General features: G+C 28.5%; 1 protein-coding gene across 1 annotated transcript; it reads right to left on the bottom strand.

The window, feature by feature from the left end:
* Positions 1 to 4033: 4033 nt before the first annotated feature.
* LOC130967843 (ethylene-responsive transcription factor RAP2-3-like) lies at positions 4034 to 6306 on the bottom strand. Its single transcript, XM_057892876.1, has 2 exons — positions 5977 to 6306; positions 4034 to 4926 (listed from the first exon to the last, which is right to left on the bottom strand). Exons 1-2 carry the CDS (start codon positions 6248 to 6250, stop codon positions 4322 to 4324), a joined length of 879 nt encoding a protein of 292 aa, XP_057748859.1. The 5' UTR covers positions 6251 to 6306; the 3' UTR covers positions 4034 to 4321.
* Positions 6307 to 20514: the final 14208 nt, after the last annotated feature.

Below are 20514 nucleotides of genomic sequence, written 5' to 3'. Positions count from 1 at the left end.
GCCTAGTTGGCAAGTAGACATATTATTTTCCACCACGAACTTTGTCTGACTAGACTAGAATCTATGATCTAGATTGTTTTCTTCTTTGTTTCCTTTTATTCTTAGACACCAAAAAAGTCTGGGATCAAGATTAACCGAATATCAGCCAAGTTCCATGAACCTCAATCCTTTCGCTTTTAAGTTTTTGGACGACGTACATGAATAGTAGTTTATTGTGAATGAAGCCGTATTAATTAGATTTACGTGAAGACTAATTTTTTTTCTTATTCTTATCCTTACATATATATCTGTTGCATAGATATTACTTGATCTGATGAGGTGCATATTTTGGATATCTATACGGGTATATTAGTATTTTTTACCATAATAATATTATGAAATTTTAAAAACTTAATAATAACCAACATTTTTATAATAAATTTTAGAGAAAATTTTATTTTTTTTGAGAAATATTAAAATGATATTTTTTATTTATAAAATATATTTTTTTTTATAATTTTTTAAAAATTTTCTCTTTAATTTATTTAAAATTTTTTGTATTAACTAATATTAACTTTATCTATTATAAAAAAAATAAATTATTTTTTATAAAAATATCTTTTAGTAAAAATTTTATTTTTTTTGGCATTAAATTTTACTTATCAAAATATTTTTTAAATTATTTTTTGTTAATTAAATTATATTTTTATCAAAATATTTTTTTTTAATTTAATAACTAAATTATTTTTTTTAGATACCCTTTAATAATTTTTTAATTATTAAATTGTAATTTTACCAAAATTTTCGTTAACAATTTTTCTTTACATTTTACTATTAATTTTCTGATATCAATATACATTTAATATAAAATTTAATTTTTAAATTTTTTTATTTTTTGAAAGAATGTGATAATTTACACTAAAAAAATCTTTTAAAAAATTAGTTAATATAAAATTACTAAATTTTTAAAATAAAAAGATTTTATATTTTAATAATAATTAAAAAAATTACATTAAAATGTTATCTTTAAAATCTTTTTTTAAAATATATATTTAATATTTAATTTTTTATGCATTTTTTAATTTTTTAGATAATTATTTATTATTAACATCTTTTAAAATTTTTTCTGTAAGTAATATAAAATTTTAAATATTATTTTAATAGTTTATTCATGTTCTACAACATTACGACTATGCTTACTCCATTCGATTTGGCTAGATAGTAGATAGGTGAATTTTATTGCGGACCTCACACCTCAAACGGCCATTTTTATTGGTTCTTGTCTTCTTGATTTCCTTCTGAAAACACACCCGCTATGCGAATAAAAGTATAAAAACTCTCATTATTATTAGCTGGAAATATGGCTATCTAGAGAAATTATATGTGTGAATCTAACAACCTTACTACCTAGTTGGCTAATAAACACAAAAATAAATACTGTTCATATTATGGTCTAAAGACAAAAGTCAAAGTCTACATAAATTAGTCCACTTTTGCAAAGAATCTAAAAAGAGCCCAATATATCCATACGAGTCGTTTCGGCGATCTCCTTGAATATGAGTTCTTTATCTGACCCAACATGCATGATAAATAAGATTAGATCTTGCCAAATCGCAACAGATTTATTCATAATTCATCTATTTTTCTAACTGTGGAATAACTCTCGGTATTAATTATCCACTATTACAAGTGGCAAAACTTTAGATTAATAGCGAAATTATTATTCTATTTCTATAAATATTCTATCTAACTTAAATATTTTCTTAAATATTCTTTCAGATTTCAATTAATAAAATTTATCTAAAATTTTTGTTAACTAAAATATCAAAATTCTTTATAAATATTCCATGTCATCCTCATTTAAAAATGTCTGACAACTTCATTTCATCAATAAACAAGTTAAAATCTTCATCTAATAAAATTTAGACGTCACGTCTTAACTCATATTATATTAGTTTTAGATAATTTCTCAAAACATTAATACCATTGTTGAGACCTGAAAATCAACATCTATCATAACGAATAATCATCCAGGAGATGAATGTATTATGTCAGAATCAAAATTTTATCATAAAAATACTGTCTATATCCCAAAACTCATAAAAAAGATAGGATATAGCAAAAAAAAGGACAGAAGGAATTTAAAAAGACGAAAAATGAGTTCTCAAATTTACATCTCTAAAAAATTGAGAATAAAAATACCACAGAAATCATGAGCTTGGATCCATGTGGTTATCAAGATGGTTTAGAACAATTAGAACAACATGAATCTAAACGGCAACTTCGAAAGGAAATCAAAGCTCCATGTATGACACTGCCAATCTTGAAAAGGAAAAGTCAACATCAGATTGCATCTTCAACCTCGCTTCCATGACAAAATCAACCCTTGAGCCATCTCTGAACTACCACTGTCATCTTTTTATCAAATTTGAAAGAGCTTAGTAGCGAAAACAACACAAATATTTAATACAAGAATAAGATGGCAGTAATTATAACAAATAAATATAGCAAGTAAAGCAATAACAAGAACACATCGAGATTTTAATATGAAAAATCTTCTCAATGTGAGAGGTAAAAATCACGAGTCGTCCAAACCAATGAAATAGCTCTATTATAATCAAATGAGATATAAGAGAATCTCAAACAAAGTACAAAAAATGTGCATATAACCAGTCAAATCATTAAAGCACCAAAGCTTACAAATAAAAAGCAAGACGATAAAAAATACCCAAAAAATAGAGCTGCTGTTTGAAGCTTATTTCTCCCTCTTTAGACCACCAATTTAAATCTCCACCGTTCAGAATGAAAAACAAGATGAGAAGAATCTGCAGTTTAAAGTTTACATCGATCCAACCATAAAATAATGAGAAACTACTATTTAAAAGTTGCTGCTCTGTGTAAAAATAGAAAACCTATTTTCTCTCTTATGAAGCCAATTTTTTCTACTGCAAATCTCTAATCAACATCTCCACTAACCAGAATAAAAAACAAAATAACAGAAACATACAGTTTAAATTTTAATGATTACACTTTCTACCTCTTAATGACCCTAAAAATTAAATTAAAATTAAGACACCAAATACAAAAATACACCCTAAAAAATTAGACTTAGACCTCACAAAAAAAAATCCAACAAAACCCTATTTCAAGTTTCACTACTTACGTCCAAGTTATTTCTAGCAAAATAATTTTGTTACACTTAGTATTTCATCACATTATTGTTTATTTCTTCTTATCTTCTAATATTATTTAGCCAAGTCAGAATATTTATCCGATTTGATTAAGTAATTTATCGCCCTCTAAAAGGATCATAATCACAATCAACACTACTACTCTCGAGGTATCCATATCTCACACATGCAATGTCACGCCTCTAGCCATGTTAGCAACCAATTTAAATATATATAATCCAAATCTTTGCACGCTGTATAACGACGAAATCATTAAATTTTTAGATAATATTTAATTTAGTCCCTGAATTTATATATAAATCTCAATTTAGTTCCTAAAATTTTAATATTTAGTCCTCAAACTTTGTGAACATAACTCATATTAGTTCTTGAAACAATTTTTAACATATAAACGTTAACGGAATATTATTGTGAACAGTCATATGTCACACTAAATTTTGTAAAATGATATCGTTTTAGTTTTGACACTCAAATAATCCAAAAACATTGTAAATGGTGTTTATTAAAATCTTACCTAATAAAATAAGTGATACGATGCTATTTTTAAGTTATTTAAATGCCAAAATCAAAACTATATCATTTTACAAGTTTTAACGCGATATTTGATAGTCTATAACAACGCTCCATTAACGTTTTTATACTAAAAATTATTTCAGAGACTAATATGAAGCACATTTATAAATTTTAGAAATTAAATAGAGGCAATTAAAATCTCAAAGACTAAATTAAGACTCGTGTGTAAATTTAGGGACCAAATTAAGTATTAACTTATCGAATTCCACATAAAAAATATAATGTATACGAAACACAAATCACATCATAATGATATATACTTTAATTAATTAAACATGCACGACCCGCGGCATACTGCATACCCCCATGGTGTAATACTTAATTCCCTTTCTATTTATACGCACATAATCATAATCATCACCATATTACAATCCAAACGAAAATCATTTGAACGTCAGAAAAAAAAAAAAGAAAAAAAAAGCCAGATAACAACATCAACAACAAAAACTCGAGCACTCAACTATCACAATTTTCACATAGTTTTATACAGTAGTATCCACTCTAAGAAGATACGGAATGCTACTAATAAGCCTAAGTAAAATCCATGCACCACTGATGTTGTATTTTCCAAGTGATGATTATTGTCCGCAAAATGTTTGGGCATAACGGTTGGGCATAACCACGTCAGCTAGCATCCACAGGTCCATGTTGTTATCGTTTTTGGTGCTATCATTGTTGTTGTTAAGGTTGTTCGAAAAGACATCACCCCCCATTTGGGATGGTTGTTCATTCTCCAATCCAAGGAGCCATTCAAGACCCGACATCTGCTGTGTCAGGTTGGATTCCCATCCCTCCATGCTTCCATCATCACTGTCAAACGTGGCAGAGATAGGTGTTAACATGGGAAATTGGGTCTCATCGCTAAGGCATAGTTTCTTAGCCAATGGAAGGACTTCGACGCCGTTGTCCTTGATAGTATTCGGAAAATTGAGCTTGGCTTTGTTTCCTCGGATGTGTATAGCAGCGACGTCGTAGGCCCTAGCAGCCTCCTCGGCAGTGTTGAAAGTGCCCAGCCAGACACGGGCCCCTTTGCGTGGGTCCCTTATCTCCGCGGCCCACTTTCCCCAGGGCCTGCGCCTGATTCCCCTGTACACGTTCTTAAGTTTCCTCTCGGGCTGCTTCTTATCTTCTGCACCACCAACCACCATTTTTTCCATTCCTAGTACCTCGTCACATGCTGCCACTGCCACACATGAACAAGATCACTAATACGTTATAAACCCACCTCGCACAACTAAACTACACAAAGCTTTATAATTTTCTTTTGTTGTTTTTTTGAATTAAAAAAAGTTACAAATTTTCATCATCTCAAGTATGTTTTTATTTTTCGGTAATATTAAAGAAACAAAAAAAAATAAAAAATATATCAGAATTTATTTTATTTAATATTTATTAATTATGGTTGTGATGATTAATAAATATTAAATAAAATAAATTATGACTGTTTTTGACTAATTTTTTTTAATTATCAAACATCTTGTTACTTTTTAGTACATGTCAGATCGTTATCGCAATTTTTATGCGCAATTGCTTTTATTTTTCATGAAAAGAAGGTGCCTGTACCTTTGATACAACATTAGTCTACAAAGAATTGTCTTTTAATTCTTTTTCCTTATAGGAAATTGAGATTGAGCTATGCCTAGCAATGGTATGTATTTGATTTATTTTTTTTAATTAATTTCATCAAATACTCTTTTGCTTTTAATGTTGAAAAATCCAGTTATATCACCTTTTCCAGTGCTTTTTTTTATTTAAAAAAGAAATAAATAAAATGCATCCCTTTGAAAAGGAACAAGGCTTGTTACTTGTTAGAGAAAAAGCAAACGTTAAAGAAACAGAGAAAATGGTACCAAAAACAGAGTAGAAAAAGGATATTTTCATGTCCTGTTAATGTCAAACAAGTGAATATAATGCTTGAAATTAACTCCATCTTAATTCATTCAATCCCATATCTACCGCGATAATCCACCAAAACCCCAAAAAGTTGATAGATAAAAACAAGATGAAAATATAGAGTTCTCACCATTATTTTGCGTTTCATCTAATTTTTAAAAAAATATAAAATAAAATAAAAAAATTCTTGAACTCCTTTTTAGCCCCCAAAATATGTATACATAAAAAAGACAATAAAGCCAAGAAAAAGTGATTGACGATTTGACCCCATGAAGAAAGCTATATACAAATTAAAGGAAAATATATGATCCAAAAATAGGCCAGAGCATAAAAACAATACCTTTGTTGTTGTTATCTCCTGGGATCTCGGGAAGTGGTGACTGAACCTTGTTGTTGGGGTTGGTGGCGGCAGCTACGGCGGTGTCAAAACCAAGGAAGTCGAAGAAAGGGTCCAGCTCATCATACCATGAGTCCTGAGAGACCAATTTACGGCCACGCTTGACCCCAGCGAAGTCTGAGATGATCGAACCTCCACACATCTTTGATCTTTTAGAGTGATGAGAGAAGGAGATTCTTGTTAGAGGAGATAGGGACACAGAAAAACGGTTGCGCATAAATGGCTATGCGTGCCTCGTGAGAAGAAGCAAAACTATTGCGAGAGCTAAATGCGAAAGAGAGAAACACCAATTTATAGTTGGCCAAAAATCACATGCAATTCTCTTTTAAGTAAATTTTTTACACTAATCTCACACCATCAAATCATCATTGATAGCTAGTTGATAGTTACCAATCACAAAAATTACTCTTCCCTAACATTGCTCTAATAATTTGATATTTTTTATTAAATTATTATTTAATGTATTTTAATTATTAAGTTTACGTAAAAAACACTGCATATGAATATTTATCGTTATAATTTTATACACACAAGAATTTACTTGCTTTTGATTTAACTTTAATTTTTATTTTATTATAATTTTATATTTTAGGTGTTTAATTTATTTTTTTATTTTATGTAAATTTTGATTTTCTTTAATATGAACCTATCCATTGTGGATCCCACCTAAATTGTGTGCTCCGTAACAAGTAATACAAACATGGTCTTAAAAACATTTGTGAGAAAATTATAGGTATATAAGAAAAAATAAATATCAAGCTAATTAAATTTTTGGAACATTTTTCAATGTATTCATAAAATTTGAAAGAATATTGAATAATTTTAAAAAACTTTATAATAATAAACTTATTAGCCTTTAATATTAGGGGAAAAGAAAAATGAAAAAACTGTAACATGACATTTTTTTAAAAATTTATAAATTTGGTCTTTTAATTCTACAAAATTTTATTTAATATTTTTTTTAAAAAAACTTTCAATCAGTTAAAAATATTTTCATGAGTTAATTAGTATTTTATTATTTTTTAACAATTTACATAAAAAATTTAAGTATTTATTTATTTTATTATTATATATGATTTAGCAATCTTGTTCTTTAAAAGCATATATTTTAATAGTATAATGATAAAAATATTAATTTTTTTATATATTCAATACATTGAAAAAAAATTAAAAAGTTATCTTGTCAACATTTTTAAATAAAATATTTTCTTTTATATATAGTACTTTTAAAATATGTTCTTAGAATAGATGTTAGCAAGATTTAAAATAATAATAATAATAATAATAATAATAATAATAATAATAATAATAATAATAATAATCAAATGGTTGATAATTGAAACTGAGGATTTGTGTGATTGTTAATTTATACTCATGAATCATGATCCATCCTTGCTTAATATAAAAACTGTGTATTACAAGATTAAAACTTTTAAGATTTTTGAAGCATTTGTTACATATGTAATGAAAACAAAACTTTTAAAAATTTTCAATTGAAATATCCTTAACAAGTCTTCGAAGAACTTATAAGCAAAATCCTTAAAAATATTCGGTGAATTAATGTTTCATAATTAATATTTAGTCAATTTTGTTATTTTTTATTGTTAGTTAACAAATATATTTAAATTTTTTTATTGATCAATTATTGATTAAACACAATTAATTTTCTTGTTGAACCTTTATAACTATAAAATAAGTAGTGCATTTCCTCTTTTCTGTTTTGTTCTTTTGATCTATTTGTCGCAATGTTTTGTACGTAGTCAAGTTATTAGTTCAAAAGTTAACTAATCCAAATTTGCAAATTTTCAAATAAAAGAAATCTTCCAATTCTGCTTTGTTTTGATTTGAGTAGGCATGCTTGTTTCCTCTAAAGCAAAATCTTATATTTGAATTTCGTAAATCAATAAAGATTAGTTACATTTAACATATATATATATATATGGGTGTTCTTGAAAAAGAATTATTTCCCAGTAAAAGTACTTAAAATTATATAAAAAAACATATCATCTTAATTTTTATCTACTAATAGTATGAACATTTTATTTTTTTTCAACCTATAAACAAATAAAAAATATAACATGATAATTGTTTACAATAATTTTTTACTATTTTAAAATTTAATAATGGATAAAATATTTTTCCGTTCCATTGTACATTTAAGTGTTTTCGTCAACCAAGTCTAACCAAATTAATTTAAATTCAACAAAAACCACTCACAGTGCACATAAATCACACATTTTTTTGTTCCGTTGCACCTTTTTCCTCTTTTTTTTGCACATTTTTTTTATTGTCGTTCTTTTGTTATTGCGCTCTCCTTCTTCTCTTCTTCGATGTTGCTGTATTTTGTATTTTTTTCCTCTTCTTTTCTTGTTTTTATTTTTATTAAAAGGAGGAAACAAGAAAAATTATGATTAGATGAAATAAGAAGAAGATAAAGAAAAAAAAGAAGATGATGATAAAAAAAAGAGGAGCGTCAAGGTTTATGTTGGGCCGACGGTCTCATCTTATAAACTCCTCATTTTTGGACATGCCATCCGGACCACCTTTGACAGGAAGACTTTCGATACTTCACCTTGAATACCCCTTAAAACTAAGGGCGAGACTTCGGGAAGGAATCAAGTGAGAGAACATAAGATGAGAAGACACCACATCCAACTTAAAACCTTAAGGTGTCAAGTTAATGTGTCTCTCATCTTATAAACTCTTTACTCTTTCTTACTTTTTTTTGATGTGGGACTAACTTCGACACTCCTCACACTTGCAACACTAACAATTTATGATTTACTTTGTTCATATGTTATTAATTTATGATTCTTGATTTGATTTTAGGATATGTGATTGGTTTCTTTTTTGTTCTACATTAGTTATAGTAAAACTTTGATGTCTTATCAATGTATCAATTTAATTTCTTATTTTTTGTTCTTTGTATTTTAGGATTTTAATTTTTTATGGTGCAGTTTGTAGCGAAAACTAAAAAAGTTTTGTTGTTGTGATTAAAATTTATTTGGAATCATCTAACTACTCTAAAGTTAAAGTTGCGAGTAAAAATGATATGTTTATTCTTTTATTGCAAACTTTAACTTTGACTGCAATTGAAATTGTCGTGTGATTTCAGTTGCTTTCTTATTTATTTTTTGATGTTAATTTGTGTGCGCGTCAATCAATTTTTAGTTTGAGGTAATAATAGTGATTAGTGAAAGCTAATTCTTTTTCTACCAAATTAAATTGAGGATAATATGTGATTCTGTGTTGTGTATGCACTTTTATTTTGTACAATTTATATATTTGAAAAAGAAAAAAGAGAGTTCATCTTTTATATGAATTGGCTGTCATTTCATTAATCTCATATTGCATTTATGATCATTATCTTCATGCTTGTTTGTTTGGTTGTCGATTATATTGTCTATTTTTATTATTTTCTAATTTTTATTATTTTTAATATCAAAGCACATTAAAAAAAATTAAGTGTTTAATTATTATAGTTTTATGAAAAAGCATTCTTGAATATTGAAAGACATCATAGATGTAGTCAGATGATATATTTTAAATCAGTAATGCTACGTTATCAATTTTTTATCTGCCAAAATCTGCCAATTTAAGTTGGGCTGGACATGAAGACCATCTACTAAATAAAGTCACATTTAAATTAATCATAATTTAATCCTAATTTATCACGTGTTGGTAATAGTTGACAGACTCTCTCTTGATAACGTATACTTTTTCATTTTAAATTATGAGTGAAAAATGTCACACAGATATGGACACATGTTTCTTTGCTGTCATATGATGCGTCGTTATTATTGCATTCCGTTCATTTCATCATGCTTGACTGCTTGTATTGATGAATTTATAGTTTTATAAATATAACAATAACAATGGTTGCCTTTATAATTTATCTAATAATTTATTTTATTATTGAATATATATCTCATATAAGAAAATAAAAATAAAAATTCATGAGTAATATTAACTAATTAAAATATTTTTGATTAATATTATTGACAATTTAGACATTGGTATAATAATTATTTTTTTAGTTTTTTATTTTAGCAATGGTTTTTATGGCAATCCTAACTTTACTAATAATATTTCTGTTTTCTTGCAACAGTGGAGTGTCAATAAATATATAAAAGTAATTACTTAAATCAGTCTCCAAAAATTTTAGAATTGGACATTTTAGTTTCTAAAAAAAATTAATACACAGATCAATCTCTAAAGTTTTACTTTGGCAGACAAATCAGTCCCCAGTTCATTTTTCGGCAGAGTAATTACTCAGATCAGTTTCCAAATATTTTAAAAACAGACATTTTTGTCCCCAAAAAAAAGCTAATGTAAAAATCAATCCCCAACGTTTCTCTCTATTAGACATAATAGTCTTCCGTTCAAAAATAAAATAATTATTATTATTAATTACACAATAATACTGTACTATATTTTTTGTATCTTTTGGACAAAAATAATAATAAATTTATTCATTAAATTCTATATATATATATATATATATATAATCACTCAATAATAATAACAATAATAATTATTATTATTATTATTTTATTTTGAACGGAGAACTGTTATGTCTAATAGAGAAAAATGTTGGAGATTGATTTGTATATTAATTTTTTTGGGACTAAAATGTCCATTTTTTAAATTTTTTTGGACTGATCTGAGTAATTACTTTGTCGAAAAATAAACTGAGACTGATTTGTCTGTTGGAGTAAAACTTTAAAAATTGATCTGTTTATTAATTTTTCTTAAAAACTAAAATGTCCGATATATTCATACAAGAATCAAAACATGAAGCACAAAATCTAGACACACTTCACAATATGAAGAAAAAATGTATGAGACGGTAAATAATTAGAATAGAGGTATAAGATACAAATTTTAGGAAATGGACGTCAAAAGCCACAACCATTTCGGTGTGATCCAGCTATAAATGAGTTTTGACACCAACAAATCGCTCGGGAAATAAACTAGATAGCTAGTGCCCCGAAAAAATGTCCTAAAAACGCACTTACCGGCTTTTTTCGGAGCAGGCTTTAGCGAAGATAAAGTTAAAGAAGCGGACACAATAAATTATAAAATAATATAAATACAAATGAGTTAATTTCTTGCATATATTTCAAAAGTCTCAAATTTCTTGAACAGGAATTGCCGAATTGTAATTATTTTTCTTAAAAAAAAAATAGCTCAACAGCTTGTTTTTAGTCAAAAATTATTTTTAATATGAAAATAAAATTAATATTTTAATTAAATATTAATATTTAAAATGTATTATAATATAATAGATATATAAAAAATGTGTTTAATAAACATCCTGCGTATTAATCAAAATGTTAGCACATATTAACACGCACTTTATGTATTGTATTCTGTGTATTAACTCTCTAACTGTAAAATTTATCCATATATAATTATATAAAATAATTTTATTTTCAACAAAAACACTAATATTTTTTTATATAAAAAAAATTAGCTACTTTTAATTGTTAGTCAAACCCCCCTTCCCCTTGCAAATACAAAATGTAATAAGTTCCTCTGCTCTATCTAAAGATGACCATGGATCTCTACGGAAGTAAAGATTGTGTTTCTATTTCTGTTTAGTAAAATATTTCGTGTCTTCGTTTTATACTTTTATTTCTATCACAAATCTTATTTATTTTTCTTTGCAAAAGAGGCGAATATCACGGATATCTATGAATATTATTAAGTTTTATTTTTTTAAAAAAATTAACACAATAATAATAAAATTTTGTACAATTTAACTAAATATATTAAATTTAACACAATTTAAATACAAATTTAACATAATAATATATACATAAAATTTTAATTTATAAATTAAAATAAAATAAATTAAAATTATTTACACAATTTATATATATATATAAGGGTATTTAAATAATTTTTGTTTGGTGAGAATTATTTTGCAGGTTCTTATGAGGCAAGGCTCCATTTTCGTAGAAATTTTGCATGTCCTTATTAGCCTTTTCGTCACAAATAATCGCCCACAAATATCCTTGGATGCTGTTTTTTTTTGTCATCCCTAACTCTACCTAGTAGTCGTACAGTAGCTTTCTTTACTTAATGCTATAGTTGCTGTAAAAGATTTAGATAGCTACATTATTTTCATCTTGGACTGCACTAAAATAGTGAACAGATGCATGCTCCAAAGAAATTCATTATTGCTATTCACTAGTTCATTGCTTCCTGATAAAGTATTTACGGTCACAAATTGCAAGTTGTAAGAAATAACCAATCAAACGTGTTTGGGTGTGGGTCACGTACCCAACAAGAATTTACGAAAAGATTTGGTAATATTAAAAAAACAAAAAATAATTAATTTAAATTTAAATTTATTTTATTTATTATTTATTTATTGTAAAATATATTAAATAAAATTTCAAATAATAAATGTTGATAATTTTTAAATAATTTTTAGACAAATTTTTAGTAAAATCTTTAAACAGGTTTTTAGTAGATCATAAGGGGTGTTAATATATTTATAATAGAATATATAACCACTTTTTTAATAATTTTACTTTTATTGGTAGATAACTGTTCTTTTTATTTTGGGAATTTAGTAGGATCTGTCTTTAAAAAAAGATAGAAATAGTTAGAGAGATTTGGAAAAACAATTACTTATCTAAATAAGTATAAACTGTCGTTTTTATCATATTCGATCTCTGTAAATAAGTCGGATGGTGAAAATTTAGGTGGAGTTAACTTCACGTGAAGTTGATATTCAAGAACCGTTAGATAAAAATTTAGTAAAATTAGTCAAATCATCTAACGGCTCTCAAGTATCAACTTCACGTGAAGTCGACTTCACTTAAATTTTCACCAAGTCGAATATGCTCTGGAGGCCAATTTTTTAGTGAGCCTTTTATTTTTATTGGACCTAATTTTTATGTTTTGAATCAAAATATGAACAATTATCAAACATTTTTAAGAAAAAATATTTTTCTTGAATAAAACCGGGCGAAAAACTTCAGCCATTCATTTTATATGGATAATGTAACATGGAAGAAGGAAGGATATATTGATTTGGGAGCATCTAAGTGGTACATCCCCCCGCATGTCTAGCTGCTTTCTCTACATGCATATCATCATTAATTCATTATGCCTACACTCCTACTTGGCCTAGTTGTTTACAAATAAAGGAAAACTAGCATGTTGGCTTAAAGCCAAAATCGATTTCAATCCAATCTTAAGATCGCGTTTTTCCTTTTTTTTTTTTTCCGTTCCTTGACTTAGTTGAAACTTGAAACTGATTTTTTTATTTAAATAAAATAAATACATGATTTTTATTTTGGATAGGTATAAAATTAAAATAATTACATTTTTAAGTTTGTCACCGTTTTGCAAATTATATGGCTTTTCAATTTGGATTGAAAATAATTATTACTTGTTTTTATATTTTTCAAAATCAAATTAACAATCCAATTCAAATTACAATATTTTAGTTCAGACTGAATTGAATTGAAAAATAAAATTAAGTTGATTCAATTCAAATTATAACAAATTATATTCTTCGGATTAACTTAATTTTATTTTTAAAATTGATTCAAATGGTATCATGAACATTTTTTTTCTCTTCTTACTCAAACTTGTCCTAGATAAGCAAACCAAAAGTATTTGTACTTACATAAATTTAAAATGGGAGTATAGTAAAAAAATAAATGTTAAAAATATTGTATCTATGTTTTAAGATTAGTATTTCATCCTTTAATATTATACACAAATTTTGGGTTTTTATATCTTTTTGCATTTATCAAAATTTTGTGCCTTACTAAACAAACGACGAACGGGTATTATTGTGTTATGTGTCTTGATCTTGAATAGACACATCCACTAATCAAATAACGTTTAGGAATCCATTTAAATATTAATTCGTTTAAAATTGTTTTGATTATACCCTTAGAAGTTAATTACGTCATATGTGATGTAGCAATAATATTAAACTAATGTCATAAAGTATGGATCGTGGAGTAAAATGTGTTTAATTCTTCTAATTGGATTTGATCCAGTTATAGTATCATGAAATGAATAGGAGATTTCTCAAAGATTTTATTCTATTTATAAAAACTCAAAATTAGGGTCACTAATTACAAAAAAAAAATACTTATTTGTGTTGTAATGCACCAACAAATTTTCTATACTCCTTCGGCCTTCGGGTTTTCAGTTTTTTGCATCATTTGCTGCCAATTTGAGAGAGGAGACCATAAAAATAAACATTAGATCTTCTGTGCCCATATGCGCTTTATTTAAGCATCCAGATGCATATTTTTGTTGTGACACCGATAGATTTCTTAAGATATTGTATTTCCAGCCCCAAGAAGTAGCTCAAATTACCTAGATCTTTTAATGGAAAAATTCTGTTCAGGTCAACAATGAGGGCTTTAATTTCATTTGAATGACTTTTATTAATAACAATATCATCAACATGGACCGCAAGAGAAAAATTGTATAAGAAGTGTTGTGTCTTAGAATCAATGATATAACAAATTTGGTGCTGTAAAACCAAAGGTCTAGAATGTAACAATGTAATGTACCAAGCTCTTAGGACTTGATTTAAGCTATAAATGTCTTTTGTTTAATTTGCAGACTAAGAATAAAACTAAAGGGTTGCTAAGCACCATATAAACAATTTCACCTCACTTGATATATTATGAATCTCTTCCATTCCTCCTCAAATATTGGCATGAATTTTAGATGAGAAAATATACATCCAAGGATCGGAATGGTTTGGATCCCCAATTTATGTTTTTCACCTCCAGTATTAGTGGAACATGATCTGATTTGGAACATTTTTAATTATTCGGATTCTTGAATTTAGACATTTTATCTTGTAATTTGTAACTATCAATTAGTTTTCAATAGTATTTTTAATTATGTGAGATTATATCTAATAATAAAAAATTATTCATTTTTCTTTTACTGATTAAATACTGACCATATTTTAATAAAAATGTTGACTCCCAAATTTTTTCTTCTATCTAATATGCTCACTTGGTTTCCCTTCCTGTGTATATTTTCTCTAACACAACGGTAGATCTACAACTTGCTACCATTCGAAATTTTTCATACCCACCAGTCCACCACGTTACCTCTATCACTACTTTGTTCCTTCCCTGATAAAACTTCATCCAAATCCCCCATAAGCCCATAACTATTAATGAGGACTCAATTATGTCATTTTGGATATTGAGAGTTCACTGTACATAATTCCACTACTATTTCTAATGGATTATATTACGTATACATCAAAATCAGTTTCTAATAAAAAATAGAATATAAAAATACATTAAAAATAAATTAAATCACACATGTATTTATATATAGATAACTGATTTTAATGTAAGAATAATATTTTTATTTATATATATATCTCTTAATGCATATCAAATTTCTACTCCTTTCTCCACTTATTTCTTCAAAATTAAAGTTCCTTATATATATATTCCATATACACAAAATACTTTTTCCTCCCTTTTCCGTTGCTTCTACTATTTTCCAATAAAAATATGATTGTCCTTACATATTTTTTTTACCATCTTCACACAAATGTTTGAAAATTTTTGTTTTCGCAAACCAATAAACCGTGGATTATATTTTCTAAGATGAAAGTTCAGGTGAAGTCGACTTCACGTGAAGTTGATATCTGAGAGTCGTTAGATGAAAATTTAGTCAAATTAATCAAATCATCTAACGGCTCTCAAGTATCAACTTCACGTGAAATCGACTGCACATAAGTTTCCACCATTTTCTGATCATCTCCTTCACACTAACCATCTTCCCCTTCTCCCCAATTCTCTAGAGTTTCTAGAAATAATCATAACCTTACTCAGAGAGTTTCCAGTTTGAATAGCGATATTTTCTTTTCTCGATCTTGACCAAATTCGAGTTTTTTAATTTTGATATGGGGATGGCGTTGGTGTTTTTCAACGTTATGGGGGTTTGGGGTGTTTGACGGAGATGTGACGGCGCTGCTCAAGAAATCGGTGGCACCGATTGTGGGGAAGGAAATCGGTGGGACCGATTTCTGGGAACGGGAGGGGCTGAAATCGGTGGCACCGATTGGTGACCCGTTGCCACATGTCGCGCATGCAGGTGGCTCCCCTGGTGGCCCGTGACCCTTATCTCTATTTCCCCTACCGTATACCCCTCTCTCTTTCACTCTCCAACACTCTCTCTTTCACTCTCAACTTTCCCTTTCTACTTCCTCTCAACCCCACTCCTTCACCATTGTTGGACCACCACAGATCAGGGAAAGAATAAAAAAAAATGACAAAAAAAAGGAAAACTAAGGAAGTAAATCAACCGGAGCTTCATATTGTTAATTATCTTGGAGATCCAAATCATGTAAGTTTTTTTTTCATAATTTTATTTAATGATAATGATAGTGATAATTTTAGATTTTATTAACAGTATATATTGTAATGACACTAAGTAGAAATTAGAAATTAAACATATATGTATGTATTTTATTATTAGGTGGTTAGAAATAAAAATAAAAATAGGAATAAACCTTGTATGTATGTATGTATGTATGGAGATGAGATGAATGTTTGTTTGTTGTGATGAATGTTTGTTTGTTTGTACTGGTGATGAAGATGAAGCTCTGGGAATGTATATTATTTAAAAAAAAGAAAAAAAATATTTGAAAAAATAGTACATTAAAAAAAAAGAAAGAAAAATCTGTACCTAATAAATTGGAATAGGGAGATATTAATATATTGTCGTTGTTATTGTCAGTATTAGTAATCGAATTTAATTAATTATTACGATTAATAATGAAAATTTTATTAGTTATTTTATTTATGATCGTTAATTATTATGATTAATAATAAAATTAGTATATATACTGTTTGAATAATAATAATAATAAAAAATTAGTATGTTGTTTGGTTTATATAAATAATAATAATAATAATAGTAATAATAATAAATAATAATAATAGAAAAATTAGTATGTATGTTATTTGAATAATAATAATAATAATAATAATAATAATAATAATAATAATAATAATAAAAAATTAGTATGGTACGTTTTATACGAATAATAATAATAATAACAATAATAATAATCATAATAATAGAGAAATTAGTATGTATGTATGCTGTTTGAATATAATAATAATAATAATAATAATAATAATAATAATAATAATAATAATAATAAAAAATTTGGTATGGTTTTTTTTTATACGAATAATAATAATAATAACAATAATAATAATCATAATAATAGAGAAATTAGTATGTATGTATGCTGTTTGAATAATAATAATAATAATAATAATAATAATAATAAATTAGTATGCTTTTTTTATACGAATAATAATAATAATAACAATAATAATAATCATAATAATAGAGAAATTAGTATGTATGTATGCTGTTTGAATAATAATAATAATAATAATAATAATAATAATAATAAATTAGTATGCTTTTTTTATACGAATAATAATAATAATAACAATAATAATAATCATAATAGTAGAGAAATTAGTATGTATGCTGTTTGAATAATAATAATAATAATAATAATAATAATAATAATAATAATAATCAGAAAATAGTATGCTGTTTTTTTGTTTGAATTGGTATTATGCTGGGAATTAGTTTTAATGGACATGTTAAGTATACTTGTGTTATTGAATAATATAGTTATGTTATATTTGTTCTTATACTGGAAAATGTGGTATTGTAGGCTTCAAGGATGTTGATGTGCGATCATTTACACCCGCCGGATCCATATAACCAAATTGTTGAGGTACAGTTACGCGAGACTGGATTTTATTATGTATCCCAAATTGGAGTTATTAAAGGCCAGTCAGCAATGATTAATGCTCTGATTGAGAGATGGCGGCCCGAGACTCATACTTTCCATTTTCCGGTTGGTGAGTGTGCCGTGACCTTGGAGGATGTGGCGGTAATTCTCGGTCTGCCAACAAATGGTCTTCCGGTTACAGGTCCGACCATGAGTAGCTTTGAGGCATTGGAAGCCGAGTGCTTGCACCAATTTGGAATTGCACCCAGCAAAAATGAATGTAGAGGGAGCTTTATAAAATTAACGTGGTTTAGGGGTGTGAGAGATCGTATAGTGTTGAATGATGATGTGCACATGCAGATGTATGTAAAGTGTCACATAATGTTGTTATTTGGGAAAGTTCTATTTGCAGATAAGTCGGGTGCAGGGGTGCACTGGAAATTTTTACCGTTGCTCCGCAACTTCGGCCAGATCATACAGTTTAGTAGAGGTTCGGCATGCCTAGCACACTTGTATAGATCATTGTGCAGGGCAACTCGTGTCGACTGCAAGGAGATGGACGGTCCACTGACACTGTTGGTCAGTTGGGCTTGGATCCGGCTACCATTTCTAGCGCCGATTCCTGGCAATCCCGGAGTGTTTCCAATTGCAAACAGGTAATTTTGATTAAAGTATGCATTGAAATAATTGATATAAATTGTATTTTGTTTATGGTAAGATAAGTTAACAAATGGATTGTCCGTCTGCAGGTGGCATAACTGGGACCGTCAAAACTATGCCTACCGATATAAAACGCTTGCCCACTACAGGAGGTTGTTGGATGATCTAGAAGAAGGACAGGTATTGTGTAAAATACAAGTACCTTATGTAAATTCTTAAGTGAAGTAATTGTTGTGTAATCATCTTACTGGGAGAATTGTCTAGTTTGTTTGGCAGGCTTATGTCATTGGATACATCGACCCAGACGTAATTCCCTTAGCCATCCGTCATAATTCGGTGGTGTGGAGTGCCACAGTGCCACTTATATCTTTTGAATGCATCGAGTGGCATGCTACTGATAGAGTCAGGAGGCAATTTGGATTGACACAGGGTGTTCCTAGTGAAGTGCAGGATCTAGGTGCATCACATGGGGAAGTTCTAACTGGGCCTAAGAATCAAGATTGGGCCAATACCCACTCGCGTTGGGTAATGCAATGGACCAATCGATATAGTCACATTCTATCTGAAGACTTGGAGCATTTACATTATCCGTTAGAAATTTACATGCATTGGTACCGAGAGACATATGGTGACCACTTGCAATTGTCAAACCTTGTTTTTGAAGAGAATCCAGAAGGTCCTCCACCACCACCACCACCACCGGCACCAGAACCGGAACCGGAACCGGTGGCCGTACCTCCACCACCACCGCCACCGGAACCGCCACATCAGGGGGTTGAGTATTTTGCACCATATGTTCCTTACACGCATCCGTCTGATTATTACTCAGCGTCAGTCCCGTCACACCATCAGTTTTGGGGTGGTCCACATTCTGAGTATGGAGAGCAACCTTCATTCAGTCAGCTACTTGGTTTGATGGCATCGGGGTCGCACCAGTCACATTCAGGTAATTATATTGACATTCCCACCGACCATCAAGCACATTTTGGTGGAATTACTCCAGCTAGGAGGTAATTGGATTTGGGATATCGGGGTCGCACTTCATCTGATAATTCTGGTGCCAGAATGTCTGTTGACTCGAGCAGAAGTAATGAAGCGGCGGGAGGGATCATACAAAGTGGAAATCCTAGACGTATTCCGATGACTCTGATTCATGAGAGTCATAGAGCAGTTCATCAGGATGAGGGTGATGATGAGGATGAGTCTGAGGATGAGGGTGATGACGCTGATGAGTCTGAGGATGAGGGTGGTGATGAGGATGACGATCCTGCTGACGAGGATACAGCACCTAGTGCAGGTAAAACATAGTGTTAGTAATGATTTGTATTTATATTTGTAATTGTATTTGTATTTATATTTGTATTTGTATTTGTATTCATATTTGTATTTGTATTTATATTTGTATTCATGGTGAACTTGTATTCATATTTATATTTATATTTATATTTATATTTGTATTTGTTGTGTTTACATAGGTACGGCCACAAGTGAAAAAGGTAAAGGTTACAACCTTAGAGCTGATCCTCCACGTCGGAGTGCAAATCGGTATACACCATCCGCCTTTAACAGGATTGCAAAGAAGTGCAGAAAGTTATACAAAGATATCAAGTGGGCACCGAGGAAGTGAAGTTGTAACTAGTTAATTATTGAGAATGTTACCTAGGTTCTTACTACTATTTAAGAAATAATGTGTACTATTGACTCATTGAGTATGTTAACTAGGTTATTATTGTTAACTAGGTTGTTATTGTTGACTATGTTTATTTGGTTATTGGTATCTACTTATTGATTTTGTAGACTACATTGTTATTGTTGACTATGTTAATTTCATTATTAGTATTTACTTATTGAGTATGTTAACTAGGTTGTTATTGTTGACTATGTTAACTAGTATTTACTTATTGAGTATTTACTTAATGAGTACTACACGTAGATTGTTAATCAGGTTTGAAATGAATATAAGCACTGGTTGGTCAATTCAAATGTCAATGTCGTACATAAATGAAATCCAAACGAAATGTAAAAAAAGGTAACTACTA

The sequence above is a fragment of the Arachis stenosperma genome, chromosome 3 (genome assembly GCF_014773155.1).
Source record: "Arachis stenosperma cultivar V10309 chromosome 3, arast.V10309.gnm1.PFL2, whole genome shotgun sequence".
NCBI classification, from domain to species: domain Eukaryota; kingdom Viridiplantae; phylum Streptophyta; class Magnoliopsida; order Fabales; family Fabaceae; genus Arachis; species Arachis stenosperma.
Note: the sequence above shows the minus strand (reverse complement) of the source record. Positions and strands in the feature narration are given on the sequence as shown.